Source organism: Dasypus novemcinctus, chromosome 17 (genome assembly GCF_030445035.2).
Source record: "Dasypus novemcinctus isolate mDasNov1 chromosome 17, mDasNov1.1.hap2, whole genome shotgun sequence".
In the NCBI taxonomy this organism is placed as follows: Eukaryota; Metazoa; Chordata; class Mammalia; order Cingulata; family Dasypodidae; genus Dasypus; species Dasypus novemcinctus.
Genome location: NC_080689.1, coordinates 35380641 through 35395499, shown reverse-complemented (window position 1 = coordinate 35395499; position 14859 = coordinate 35380641). Strand labels below are relative to the sequence as shown.

Sequence of the window (14859 nt, the reverse complement as noted above, 5' to 3'; positions counted from 1 at the left end):
CCCATGGTAAGGTGAGAGGGAAAAACACAGGCTCTTGTCCCCAGAGACAGTCTGAAGCAGAGATTACCAAGGCAGAAAGGCCAGGAAGTGGAGGCCAGGAAATGCAGGCTCTGAATCCGGGTCTGAGTGCCCTGCTGGGGGCAGTGGGAGGGTCATGGGTTAGGCTATCTCAGCCTCAGCAATTTTCTCCTGCTCTGCTACCACGTTCCCTTCTCAAGCCGCTGCCTGGGGTCCAAGCTGGCGGCCTTTATAACTGAGCATCCAGTGTGCAACTACTGGGCACTGACTGTGTACCTAGCCCTCCCAAGAAAAATAGAGTGTGTATGTGGGGGTGTTGCTGGGCCCTCAAATGGCTTGAAAGAGTGTTGTGGGCACTCAGGTAGGGTCAGCCTGGGCAGGCAAGGTCAGGGAAGTCTTCCTGGGGGAGGCAGCATTTGGGCTGAGGCCTGAGGGCCGTGGCAACATTTGGACTGGCAGAGAGGAGGAAGGCCGAGCTGACGTGGAGGACGAGGTCCACTAGAACAGAAGCAGTAGAAGCCCCCAGGCCCATAAGAAGTGAGGAGACACAGGAGGAAGTGTGGCTGGGGTGGGGGTGGGAAAGCCTGTCCCACAGCAGCCCCTCTGAGGCTTCCTCCATCACCAGGAGCACAGTCCAGCCAAGGGGCCAGGGAGCAGGCCCTCCACTCCCCTGGCGAGGGACGCCGGCGCAGCTCATTAGGCTGTTTACAACTTGCCACCCTGTCTCCGGCGGCTGTCTTGGCCCTTCCTTGGGGAGTGCCTGCACATCAACAGATTTCAATTACAAGGACCCTGGGCTCGCTCCTGCCTGGGGACCCAAGGGTTTCCTGAGGCCCTGGGCCTGGCTGAACTGGCCAAACACCAGGGAACAGGCCTTGCAAACAGGCCTGGCAGCTGGGCTCTGATGGCCTTTGTCACCCTCCAGGCAGGACACCAGACGACACACTAGCGAACCACAGAACGGAGGTCTCCTGATGGCCCCCGGCTCCCAGGGGCATGAGTGGGCAGGGCCTCAGCCCTGCAGATAGGCCCCCAAGACTGGGGCTGGAGGGAGCACCCCTTCCTCCTCTCCAGGCCTCCCGAGCAGTTGCCCTTGGGCCCTGCTTGCTGCTTTACCAAACATGGTGCTCCTCAGTCAGCCAGCCACGCAGGGCCGGAACTGCGTGGCACCACGCCCACCCACAGCCCTGATCCGCTCCCCCCGCCCCCCAGCCCTGGACCTCCCCTGGCCAGGGCTGGATGAGGCTCACTGTTGCTGAATTGCCCTTGAATTTCATCGTGGACGACATCACCCCAGCAAATGGGGACTCTGCTGCACCCTCAGTGTCCCAAGGCCCTGCTCCCCATGCCTGGTAGCCCCTTCCCCCTCTTTTCTTGACGTCCATCTCGGGGGGGGGGGTTCTGCCTCTTCCCACCATCTCGCTTTACCCCCACCCCCACCCCGAGCCTTGTCTGCCTTCCTCTCGGCAGACCACAAATGGAAAACATCTGCTCCCTGGAGCTCCGCAAGCGTCCCTTTTATGATTTTTCGGAGGCGGCCTGGTCTAACCCTATGCGCAGAGCTGGCTCCAGGCTTCCCAGCAGTGCTGGCTCCCTCCTATCTCAGTCAGCACCCTGGCCTGAGGCTGGGGCTCTGTCCACATCCCTCTGCAGGGAGGGCTCTGCCCTCGGGCTGGCCCTGACCTTAGCAGGGTGAGGGAGGGCTTAGGGCCGCCCCTAAGGCCTTGTAGGGCCTCTCCAGGTGAGGTCTGCATCCCAGAGAGACCCTCTCTGCTCCCCTGAACCTCAGAAAGGAGAGGGGGCCATCCAGGGAGGATGGGGGCAGGAGGGGGCTGCGGCTGGAGAGCAGCAGGCTAGCCTGGCCTCAGCGGGGCCAGCAGGCTGCCCCTCAGGGGAAGAAGCCTCATCCCCCGGGGAGCACCAAAGGCAGGAGAGGAGTCCAGGAGGGAAGCAGAATCCAAGGTCCTGAAGGGATGTCTCGGATTGGTGGAGGGACCCTCCCCGGTACAGACTAGCTGACTGACACAGAGCAGGGACGAAATTTGCCTGCAGCCACAAGAAGTCAGAGGCTGGGGGAGCCTGACTTCTCCTGTCACAGATTCAGGAAGCTGGAGGAGGGCGATGGGGGCAGTGCGGGGAGGAAAAGCCAGAGGGAGGAAAGGGGAACACAGGGAAGGACTGAAGGCAGGAGGGAGCGCGGAGGGCAGGAGCAGGGAGCAAAGAAAAGAAGGGAGGGGCGTGCAAAGGAGCCTGCAGGGCCAAGGGTAGGAAAGGCTTCTCCCCTGACGATACCTTCCTGATGATCATGAGCTTAGCCCTGCCCCAGCTGCCCAGCCCGCCCGGGCTCCCCGCCACCTACAGGACCAGACTGCGCACTTGGCGCTGGGGAGCTCAGACTCAGAGCAGAGAAAGCCCGTAGCCGCCCGGGACCCCTGGACATCCAGGCCAGGGAAGCTCTCCTTCACTCATTTTCCTCTCTCCAGCACACTCTCTGGAAAGCGCCCCCAGACACTCAGCACCCTGGAGCATTTGTGGGTGCCATTCTGCTCCCATTCTCACACAGACCCACAGAGCCAGCACTCCAGAAACTGGTCTCTCCAGAGCGGAGAGTTTCTGTGAAGCTTCTATGGGACTGGACTGGAAGGAGTCTTGAAGGGAGTAGGGGTGGGGATGGGGGAAGGGTTGGGAGAGGAAGAATGTGACATTTCCCAACCCGAGTGGATTAGTGATGGGACTTACTGCCCAAACAGACTGAGAAGCAATTTACCTTGAACCAAGCCAGGGGTTAGCTCATTCCGAAATGATAAAGGGATCTTTTTCCCTTCCTGCAAATTTGCTGCAGGGGTGTGTGGTGGGGAGGGCTGCTGATAATATTCTTGGCTGGGTCGGGTGGGCTAGGGAGAAGGCACTGCCTTGGTGTTCTGCTCCTGGCAACCCTTCAATCACCCGTGTTCGGGAGATGCTTGCTGTGACGGTGGCGGCCGAGGGAGGGGAGAAAGCTCGCGGATCAGGCGGTCCAGAAGCCTCCCATGCTCAGCACCTTCTCACTCCCCCTTCCAGGCTGTGGCAGCTGCCCCCCAAAATCTATCCTTCCTTCCACTACAGTGACAGACTCCCTGATTTTTAATGGAGCATATGGACACCCAGAATCATGGCATTTCTCAGAGTCCTTTGGAGTTAGACGTGGTCATATGACCAAGTTCTGGCCACTGGATCCTGAAGGTAAGTGATGTGTGTAAATTCCAGGATATGCCCTTACAGGCAAGGGCTGTATCCTTCTTCCTCTGTTCTAGTTTACCTTGGAATGTGAATGTGGTGGGGAGCCATCCTGGGCCAATGGATGAACTTAACATCCCGGGGATAGGGGCAACGGAAGTGGAAGGGGCCTGGGCACCAGGACCCAGGACAAAGCCGTCACAGCTGCCGAGGCCGTCATCTCCAAACTGTTACACAAGGGGGGAGTAAGTATGTGCCGTGTATAGTCACTGTCACATGCTCTCAAACCCATACCTGAATACTACAGCCAGCACTTACTTGGCACCAGGGTCAAACCATCTAGATTTTGTTCTTCATCTCTGGGGTCGATATTCAGGATAATATCCAGAGAAGGTCACTGTGCCAATTACTGAAGGGTGTGTGTTTATGTTGATATTCCCAAGACTAATAATGACAGGCTTCTGGAAAGCCATGCACCTGACTGGAGTCCTGAGAACACACTGGTATCCCTAACATAAAATAGCATATCTGAGAAATGCAGGCAGGCTTGTGAAATGCAAAACCATTTTCATTTGCAGATGGCAGTAAACAAGTAAAACCATGAAAACAATAGGCCTTGGGAGCCACAGTTTGACTGGATTGCTGTGGAATGTGGGTGCCGTGTTAGTGAAATAATCCCATTCCTGGAGTTGGGAGTGCAGCTTTCTACCCTGGGCGCAGGTGGTCTGCCCCACCCAAAGCCTTTATGGCTCTGTGTCTTAGGAGATCGCAGGGGAACCTTTGCCTAAGAGGAAGGCTTGTTTACTATTCCTCTCGACTTTTCAGCATTCCTCTACCTACTTAAGATGCAACAAGCTGTCAAGCCCAGCCCCACATATCACCTGCTTCCTGAGGGACTCTGGTATGTTAGCTGGGGCAATATTTGCATTATTAAAATGTTTCCATGTCTAGCCTTTCCGTGGATCCTGGTCGTTTTTTTTCCCAGATTCAGAACCTACAATGGTGGGTAGAAAGGAGTAGCCATAAAAACGTGTCTCTGTGAAACACAGGCAACGGAACACCTTAGGTTCTTAGCTAGCAGGCACATTCCAACTGACTCACCAAATCCACACATCCCAGTGTGGTGGACTGAGTTGTGCACCCCAGTTTAGTTCTTGGTCTTGGCCTGTGTTCTGGTGGGTGTGGACACATTGTAAGTAGGGGCTCTTGAAGGTGCTGCTTCGTTAAGGTGTGGCCCTACAGAGCCAGGCTGGGCTTTAATGACAAAGTGAAAGAGAGAGAAGCCACAGGGAGACCACAGAACTCAGAAGAAACCACGCGAGGAGGTGGTCCTGAGCCAAGAGCTGCGCTTGGGCAGTTCTAGAGGAAGGGTCATGTGGGCCCAGTGGCACTTTCAGGATTCCACTTATTCTACCATCTTCCTCTTTGTTCCTCTGCTGCTGCTGCCATTTTAGTTCAGTAAGCACTTACCTCCTGCCTTGATTCTCTCTCTTTTCACTTGAATCTACCGCTCACACCACTGGCACACAGCATTTTCAAACACTGCTCTCCAGCGAGTCACTCACTGCGCATCCCTTAGCCGAGCATTGAGGCATTCACGGCTTTGGTGGCAAACGGCCTTGAGCCCACAGTGACGACCGTGGACACGACAGCAGAAGCCAAATGCCATTCACTGGGCACCTGCTAGGTGCCATACGCGGTGTTAACTGCTTTACACAGGTTAGCTCCTCTGACCCCTTCAGGCCTGCGTGGAAACCAAGGCTCCAAGAAAGCAGGCTAGCTAGAAGTGAGCTGCTATTGGAACCCAGGTCTGTGGCACTCTGAAGCCAGGGCTTTCTTAAGCCTGCCTTCCTGATACTAACTACCCTTCCATCTCCAAAGTGGCAACAGCACCAATTATCAAGAAGGTCTGTCACCTGAATTGTAATGAACTTCGATGAACTCTGCCACCAGACTCCACTTTCTTTGGGGCCCTGTACTGGTTTGAATCTTCAATGAACATGAGAAAATCATGTTCTTACTTGAATCCATTCCTGTGCATGCAAGCTTATTATGCGTGGGAACTTTTGATTGGATTACTTCGGTGACGTGTGACCCAGGGTGGGTCTTGGTCCTCTTGCTGGAGTCCTTTATAAACAGAGGACTGAAAGCAGAGACACACAGAAAAAAAGTGGCAGAGACAGAGGAAGGCTGAGGGAGAGGTCCCGGAGGCCAGAGGCTGGAATAAGTGGGGCACTGAGACACAGAAAGAAGCCCCCAAAAGGCTGGAAGAGAGATGGCCCACAGGAGAGGGGAGAGATGAGTCATTTGCCTGATCACCCACAGCTAGGCTCAGGGAGAAAATAAGCCAGGAGTAGACGCCAGGAGTAGGGGCCCAGACCAGACAGCTGCCATGTGTCTTGCCATGTGGCAGGAGTCCAGGATCACCCGCAGCCGACCTTTGGTGAGACAGCATCTCTGATGATGCCTTGATTTGGACATTTTCACAGGCTCAGAACTGTAAGCTTTTAACCTAATAAATTTCCATTATAAAAGCCAATTCATTTCCAGTATATTGCTCCCAAATATTGCTTTTACCAAATGAAAATAGGCCCTCACCTCTCACCTCTTCTCTAGCTTCTCAAGGAGCTCTCTGGGGTTTGAAGTCCTTACTAGTTCTACTCAGAAGGTAGGCAAGAAGGAGAGAGGGGGCCTGATTTTGAGACTGAATGGACTTCCCATCTGTGTGGTCTACTATGACCTCAATACCTCTACGAGGTAGGCAGGCAGGTGCAGTCCTCATTGGGGGGACAGAAGGCAGAGAGCCAGATGGATGAAGTCACTTGCCCAAGGCAAACAAAGACAGAATTGCACTGAGAGCTCCAGGTTCCCGATCCCCAGCCCTTCCCGTGAACGTTCTGGAGCCCGTGGAAGCCTTGACAGGAGCCACATCCCCACACTCCCTTCTCCGGGAGAGGACGTGGCTCAGAGAGCCTGGGTGGCCTGCAGGCGGGTGGGTGGGTGTGCGGGACGCGGCTCCCCAGCTGGGGCTGGGGCACTCACCAGCCTGGAGCCAGATCTGTTCTAGCGTGGTCCACAGCTGCATGGGGCCCTGCTTCAGGACCGAGCTGGGCAGGGTCAACTCTGACATGGCCTCCTCCAGCCTGGAGGCTGCGATGGACGACGCCCGCTGGGAGCCTGCAGATAAAGAGGGCAGAAGCTGAGCAGCAGACCAGAGAGCTGCTCGCTGCAGGTCCAGAGCAGTGTCGCCCAACCCAGGGGAGACACAAGGCACCCGAGTCAGGGCAGGGTAGCATGGCCTAGCAGCCAGAAAGGGGCTCACAGACCACCAGGCAGGGCCCATCTGGTACTCTCACACAGGCTGATGACGGGAGCTTTCTGGGGGCTTCATAACTAGGCAGAGATTTCACAACTGGGGATCTATTGTTAAGGAAAACAATCATAAATACAGGCAAAGATGCTCATTGTACCATAGCCTGCAATACCGAGAAAAATAGCTATTACCTGAATGGCCAACAACAGGGATCAATTAAAAATAAATGGGCGTATGTACACGACAACATAGCCATTAAAATAGCAATGTATTAATACAGATGCCAATGCAGAAAGATGCTCACATTATACAGTGAGCAGAAGGAAGCAGATTAACAAAAGAGCACGGGCACATTGTGGGATAAAAGCATAGGCAGAGAATAAAATCTGCTAGGCCATTTATGAAGGTCTGGGGAGTGAAATGATGATTTCCTTTTCTTTCTTTTGATATTTTTACTTCCTATTTCACAACAGTGCGCATTACTTTTTTCCCACCTATAAAGTTCCCATTTGAGATTGATGGGTGAAAGATCCCTAGGAGCAGCCTGAGCCAAACCCTGTGACCGCTGGAGAATCTCGCCCCAGGGCAATTCTGGGCCACTGTGAGCCCTGTTCAGAATGCGTAAGCTATTGACATGTACAATTCACAAGCAGGGGATACTGAGCACTTTCTCTCTCAGGCAATAATAGCTCCAATAAACTCAGGAGACCTTAGGGCAAACCACAGGTCTCATAACTTTGTTCCTGGTTCTTCCCTCTTTAAGGCAAGGCAGTTCCTCCTTCCCTGAGCATTCCCTCCTTGGACACCGCAGCTCCACAGCCAGGCCAGCGTTCCTGAGAGGTGTGCCCGATAGGAAGCGCTCGGTTTGCCTTGTAAAACCAACACTGTCACTTGACAACTTGGCTTGGTGCCCACGGAAGTGAAAAAAAAAAGAGCAATCCCCACTAACTCCATTACGCTTTCATCCCCATGACTAATTCTTCTTTTTTATTTTAAAGAAGGGCTCTGCTTTAACCAGGTCCTCAGTTGAAAAAGTGAGCTTGCAGTTTCTGAACTCATTTGAGTTTCACAAGCCTTAGTTTTCAGGATGAGTTTTACCAGGGAAATGCCAGCTTTGAGCTCAGAGTTGTAAATATAAGCTTAATCCGTTCCTTTCCATCGAACTAGTAGTCTACTGAGAACATTGGGTAGGCTTTAGGCTCTAGCTTTAGTTTGAGGGGACAGTACCTGTGCTCCACAGATGTCTTCCTATCATTTCCTCTCTTTCCACCTCCCTGTCTACTCCAGCTCCCACTGCTTGCCCCAGGACCTGGAGCATCCCTCCCCAGAACCAGGGGCAGGCCCGAAAGATGCCCAAGGTAGCTTCTTCACTCTAAGGCCCTTGGGCAGCAGCCAGCAAGGAGCAGGGGTGGGTATGACCAGGCTGGGCAAGGTTCAGTCTAAGATGCCACACTCCCTGTCTGTGTTATAGGCCAGGGGGGCAGGCAGGGGCCCCCTGGAGAGCGGCCCCACAGGGCCCGTCCTTACCAGAGTCCACATCGTGGGCATCGGGCAGAGTCAGGTGCATGCCACTCTGCTTCTTCAGTGTGGGGCTCTCGCCAAAGCTGCTGTCTTTTTCTAGGCCTCTGGAAGGCAAGGGAGAGGCAGGGCTTGGTGAGGATGAGGGCTGGCATCACCCAAGGCCCAGCAGGGAGAATGAGGGAGGCTGGCTTCAGGTGTGCTCTGGGGCTGAGAGGCCAGGTTTGAGAAGGACCATGACAATGAGAATGGCAGGGCAGATCAGAGTTCAGACTTGGGATTCTAGAATCTGGCTTGCCTCAGAAGCTAAACTGGCATTCTTTTACTCCTCAGAACTTATACACACACATACACACACAGGCCTTCTGTGGGCCTGTCAGGCCATCGGTCTCTTCTCTTCTTCAAAGCTGCCACATTTTGTTCCCAAACCTTCATGCTGTTCATGCTGCTGCCATCAAGAATGTTCTTGTTTTCCCCTCTCCACCAAAATCACACCAATCCTTAAGGCCCAGCCACCCGGCCTGAGTGCCTCTCATCCATGTCAAGAGCCTCCCGAGCTCCTGGGGTCCTTGATGCTCCTTGTCTGCTCCAGGTGGGGAAAGCTGCTGGCACCACATGTGCACAGTGCCAGAAACTCTCCCACTGTCTATTGCCTCCTCTTAACGCGGCTGAGACAAGAAGCACCCCCAGGCCAGGGGAAGGTCTTTTCTACATATTGTTGCCCCCACACTGTCTAGCAGAGTGCCAGCCACAGAACAGGATCTGTGGACTGATTTCCAAGGAAAGCCTGATCTTCGCAGGCCCCAGCCCTCCTCGGTGAAGGAAGGCCCACGTGCCACTTCTCTGCTTCAGGTTCCCCCACTTCTAGCAATCAGGGTGGCCCCACAGGAGCCAGTGGGAGCCCCTGGAGTGGCAGACAAACAAGCACAGTGATCCCATTTCACCCCCCTCCCAATGTCCTGGGTTCTTGCAGCTCCCACACTACTTGGGAGGTCCCTCTTTTCTCAACGTGGGAGGTAGGAGGAGCCAGAAGTCAGCCTAGTCTGATATGCCCATCCTGCCAGACCCCAGGCAGATCCCTCCCACTGCCAAGGAAGCCCATGGCATTGAACCTGCTGGTGGGGTTACATTTGATAGAGGAACATCAAATTGGAAAGGGCAGTAGAGGAGAAGGCAGACCCTGCTGGGGCCAAAGGCTTCATTTCAGAGGGGCACCCAGATGATGGTCCCACAAAAAATGCCAGGACCAAGGATATGCTTGTGCACACTGGCTCAAGCTTGGGCATGAGCACGTGGGGCCATTTTTATGGGCAGTAAAGAAAATATATCCACAATAACACAGCGGTTCAGGGCTGGTTCCCTTCCTCCCCCCGCCCCTCCTTTCCATTTGTGGGACTTACCCATGTGTGGTGCAAAAGAGTCAGAGATACTAAGTTAAAATCATGGGACACCAGAGGTGACGACTTCTGTTTGACCACGAGAGTAGAGTGAGATGTTCCAGGGTTCCATAACCCTACAGAACCTGAGTCATCTTTCTCAGACTCTGCCAATCAGTTAAAGTGTTGTATTAATTGAGCAAGCATTGAATCAAGAAAAAGACAACCTAAAAGCAGTAGGGAAACCTTGTGGTACCCTTGCTGCACCTCCCCTCCACCCCCTGCTCAGTGTGGAGGCGCCCTGTGCACTCAGGGTGGGTCCCTGGTTCCAGTTCTGAAGGGAGCTAATTAACCTCTATGTGCATATTGGGATGTATATATGTCTGGGCCAATCTAGCTGGTGGCAGCCTGAAAGACTCAAGCAGGACAATCATTTCTGGCTCACCATCCCAGAACTTGCCATCCTGCCTGCAGAAGCAGCTTATATTGATTGACAGCTAAATCAATATAAGAAACAACAAAATAGCAGTAGCCTGGAGCAAAGGATTACTGGCTTTAAGAAATACAAGAGTGCCCTGGACGAGAAGGAAAGTCTACTTCATTGGGAGAAGGGGCATTCAGATCCCTGCAAATGGGGGAATTCCTAAGGCCATGACACATGCAAGATGCATGCTCAGAAAAGGCTGGAGATGACTTCATACGTTCACCTCAGGCTGCTCTTCTTGATAGGAGGGTGAAGCTCTGAAGGAGAGTACCAGCCAACACAGAACCAATCTGCAAATACTCAGAAAGGGGGTGCTATGAGAAAGTAATTTCCAGCAAAGATGCTATATTCAGTGATACTGTCTTTCAAAAATGAGGGAGAGATTAAGACATTCCCAGACAGACAAAAGCTGAGGGAGTTTGTCACAATAAGACCTGTCTGACAAGCAACATTAGAGGGAGTGCTTCAGATGGAAGGGAAAGAACACTACGCAGTGAATCATAGCTGCATAAAGAAATAAAAGATCACTGGTAAAGATAACTACATGGGTAGTATAAATGCCAGGACTTACATTTTTGGCTTGGAACCCCACTTTTTACTTTTTACAGGATCTAAAATACAAATGCCTAAAAAGTAATTATAAATCAATGGTTTTTGAAGCACAAAGCACAAAGATGTAATTGGATGGAAAAGTTGGGGGTGGGGGTATAGGACATAGTTTGTATATACTATTGAAGTTAAGTGTCAAACCAAATGAGATTGCTACAGATTTAAGATGTTAAACCCTATGCAAACCACAAAAAATTTTCTGAAAAATATACATAGAAGGAAATGAGAAGGGGTTCAAAATGGTTCACAACAAAAGATCAATTAAATACAGAAATAGGCAGTAATGAAAGATCTGAGGGACACAAAAGGTATAAGCTTTACAAAAACCAAATAGAAGAAAAGTCCTGCATTATCACAAGTTATTTAAAAATGTGGGGAGTGGGGATATGGGAACCTGTTATGCTTTTTATGTTTTTCAATGTAACGTTCCTTATGATCTATTAACTTTAATTTTAAAAGAGTAAAAAATTAAAAAAAAAAAAAGCTTTTGTATTTAAAAAAATGTAAATGGATTAAACTCTCCAGCCAAAAGGCAGAGATTAGTGGAATGGATGAAGAAAGCATGACCCAACTATGTGTTGTTTATAAAAGGTGCCCCTTAAATTCAAATATACAAGTAGTTTGGAAGTGAAAGAATGGAAAAAAATATTCCATGAACTAGCAAACAAAAGAGAGCTGGGGTGACTATATTAATATCAGATAAAATAGACATTATGTCAAAAACTATTACAAGGGATAAAGAAGGACACTACATATTGATAAAAGGGTCAATTAGTCAAGAGGATGTAACAATTATAAATACATAGGCATCAAACAGTAGAGGCCCAAAATATATGAAGCAAATGTTAACAGATTTGACAGGAGAAATTGTTATTTCTACTTTAACAGTAGATTTCAATACATCACTTTCAATCATGGATAGGCCAGCATCACCCTAATACCAAAGCCAGATAAAGATATCACAAGAAGAGAACAATATAGAACAATTTCTCTTATGAATATTGATGCAAAAATCCTCAACAAACTACTAGTAAACTGAACCCAACCATATAGTAAAAGGATTATACTCCATGGTCAAGTGGGATTTATCTCAGAAACACAGGGGTAGTTCAACATAAGAAAATCAATTAATGTAATACACCACATTAAGGGAATGAAGGGAAAAAGCCACGTGATAATCTCAATTGATGCAGAAAAGGCATTTGACAAAAATGTAACACCTTTTCTTGATAAAAACACTCAAAAAGCTAGAACTAGAAGGAGACTTCCTCAACATGATAAAGGGCATACATAAAAACCCCATAGCAAATCCCATACTCCATATCTCTAAGAGCAGGCACAGGCCCTGCCTTAAATCCAGGGAGACAAAGCTGAAGCTCAGACGGGGCCCCATCAGCCACTCAGCTTTTTTTTTTTTTTTTTTTTTTGTCTCTGGGCTACTTCCTGAGGCAGCAAGCTCTGGGGCAACTCCTCCACAGAAGAGGAAGTCCAGCCCAGGTGCTGCACCTGCCCAAACTGCTGCTGCCCCAGCCAGTGAGCAGCAGAGGGCGGGGACTTTGAACGCAAGGCCTCACGCCAGAGCCTGGCCCTCACCTGCACAACACCCGGCACCCCATCTCCCTTCTGAAAACTCCCTCATCCCAGAGCCTCCTCTGGAGAGCCTCCGTCGCTGACCCTGCACCACTGCAGCAAAGGCTACCGCCTGAGGGCTGACCCTGCTGGTCAGATGGCCCGGGCTCCTCCTCCATACATTTCACCAGGAGAGACTCCTCTAAGGGTTCTGCAAGCCTTCCGGGCCCCCAGAGTCCCTGTGAAAATGCAAATAACCACAAGAGTAGGTTCCCTGGAAGGCCTCAGGGAGATGACTCAGCAAGCAATCCCAGAGAAGGGAGGGGGCGCAGAAGCACTGGGAACCCGCAGGAGGTCCTTTCTCTTTGGGCTGCACAGGCTGGGTCTAGCAGTCCCGCTGTGTTTGAACAAAGACTTTCTGCAGTTTCAGGCAGGACAAGAGTCCCTTACTCTGGCCCAGGAAAAAGCCTATGGCAGGAGATCAGACCCTTGGAAACAGGATGAGTGGCGAGGGCCGGGGTGGCCCTTCAGGACCCCCGTCTCCTCCTCCTCCTCCTCCTCCAGCTTCCAAATGAACTAGGAAAGAAGGGGCAGTCTCCAAGGGCAAGGACTCAGGAGAGCAGTCCATGTCCCAGCACAGCTACTGATGAGGTGAGTGACTGTGCAGATGATATACGATCTCCGAGTTCAAGCCCCAGCACTGGGGTGAAAATAAAATCTGATGAAGTACAAAATGTAAGCAGCTGAGGTGCACAGTAAAGCAACCAGTCCAGCATTTGCCCTGCTGCTCAAGATCATTTCACTTCCTTCTTTCTCCTCAGGACTTTCAATTTCCTAAACAGGGTCCTTTGGTAGTTGGAAGAGGACTGTCAAGAGGTTTGAAAAGCCTACGTAAAAAGCCCCTTGAACAAGTTCCACACTCTTGCAGTCAAACATTATCACCCTCCCCCCCCCCAACCAGACATCATGGCTGCTCAGCAGGGGATCGTTGCCTTGACAACCCCCACCTGCCCCCCCTGCTCCCCCCCCCCCCATGGCAATCCAAGGGACGATGACAACACTCACCCCAGCTGGGAGAAGCTGTACAGGGTCTGCCAGAGCCGCAGCATCTGTCTGCAGGTCACGAGGGCTTCCTCTGGGCCTTTCAGGACCTGCTCCAGCTTCACCTTGGTGAACATCAGGCTGTGAGGAGACAGTGCAATCAGCCCCCTGCAGGGTCTGCTTTCACCTGGCTCTCCTCCCTGGGTGAGATCCTGAGGGCTTCGGGCCCACCCGAGCAGTCCCTGCCTGCCCTCCTCCCCAGCCCACGGCAGGCAGGGTGGTGGCCCCTGGGGTGGCCCTGGATGACTTGCTTTCTCTGCTCCTCGGTTTCTCCCCATCTCCACTGCCCAAGCATGAAGCATTAATCAGTGCCCACACTGCTCGGGCCACGCGCCTTCTTCACACACTGTCTCGCCCATCCTCTGAAGCACTGGCAAGGGTGATTATTAGTTTTGCTTTGTTTGCTGTTTCTATCCACATCCTCAGCTATCCAGCATCCTCTCTGAACACATGGCTATGTTTTGTACTTCCATGTCCCACAGCACCCAAGTCAGAGCCTTGTATAAAAGATAGGCCTAGGGTAGTGGACTTGGCCCAGTGGTTAGGGCGTTTGTCTACCACATGGGAGGTCCACGGTTCAAACCCTGGGCCTCCATGACCCATGTGGAGCTGGCCCATGAGCAGTGCTGATGTGTGCAAGGAGCGCGCCCCGTAAGGAGAGCTGCCCAGTGCAAAAGAAAGTGCAGCCTGCCTAAGATTGGCACTGCCCACACAGAGAGCTGACACAACAAGATGACGCAACCAAAAGAAACACAGATTCCTGGCCACTGACAACAACAGAAGCGGACAAAGAAGATGCAGCAAATAGACACAGAGAACAGAAAATCGGGGTGGGAAGGGGGAGGGGAGAGAAATAAATAAATAATCTTAAAAAAAAAAAAAAAAGATCGGCCTAGAAAGCAACTTGGAATTAATGAGTAAGGCTAAACAAGAAATGCCAGAGTTCTGCTTCCCATGTTGCTGGCATGTAATAGGTGCTCAATTAAAATCTACTAAATTGAATGGCAAACTTGATTTCTTGATTCTTTTTCTTAAAGATTTATTTTTTATTTATTTCTCTCCCCTTCTCCCCTCAACCCCCCCATTGTCTGCTCTCTGTGGCCATTCGCTGTGTGTTTTTCTGTGACCACTTCTATCCTTATCAGCGGCACCGGGAATCTGTGTTTCTTTTTGTTGCATCATCTTGCTGTGTCAGCTCTCAGTGTGTGTGGTGCCATTCCTGGGCAGGCTGCAGTCTCTTTCGTGATGGGTGGCTCTCCTTACGGGGCATAATCCTTGTGCCTGGGGCTCCCCTATGCAGGGGACACCCCTGCGTTGCAGGGCACTCCTTGTGCGCATCAGCACTGCGCATGGGCCAGCTCCACACGGGTCAAAGAGGCCTGGGGTTTGAACTGCGGACCTCCCATGTGGTAGGCAGATGCCCTATCCATTGGGCCAAGTCTGCTTCCCCAACTTTTTGATTCTTGATCTTCGAGGAGGGTCATGTTTTATTTTATCTCAGGAGTTCCCACTGAATTCCCAGCTCCCTTATATGTTCAATAGGACTAAAGCTAAATGAAATCCTATTCAATCACCATTTAGGAACACGGTTTCTGGGCAAAGGGAGAGAGCAACTATGGGATTTCTTTCAATCTGAAAACCTGGAGTCCTCTGAG

General features: G+C 51.5%; 1 protein-coding gene across 4 annotated transcripts in view; it reads right to left on the bottom strand.

Moving 5' to 3' along the window:
* The window catches only part of TTC7A (tetratricopeptide repeat domain 7A), a 127298-nt gene that overhangs the window by 13468 nt on the left and 98971 nt on the right, over positions 1-14859 (bottom strand). For all 4 annotated transcript variants that reach the window (XM_058278502.2, XM_058278503.2, XM_058278504.2 and 1 more), the window contains exons 16-18: positions 13169-13285; positions 8075-8172; positions 6277-6411 (exon numbers count right to left, since the gene is read on the bottom strand). In XM_058278502.2, coding sequence (XP_058134485.1) covers positions 6277-6411; positions 8075-8172; positions 13169-13285 — 350 coding nt within the window. The remainder of the gene's footprint in view (positions 1-6276; positions 6412-8074; positions 8173-13168; positions 13286-14859) is intronic.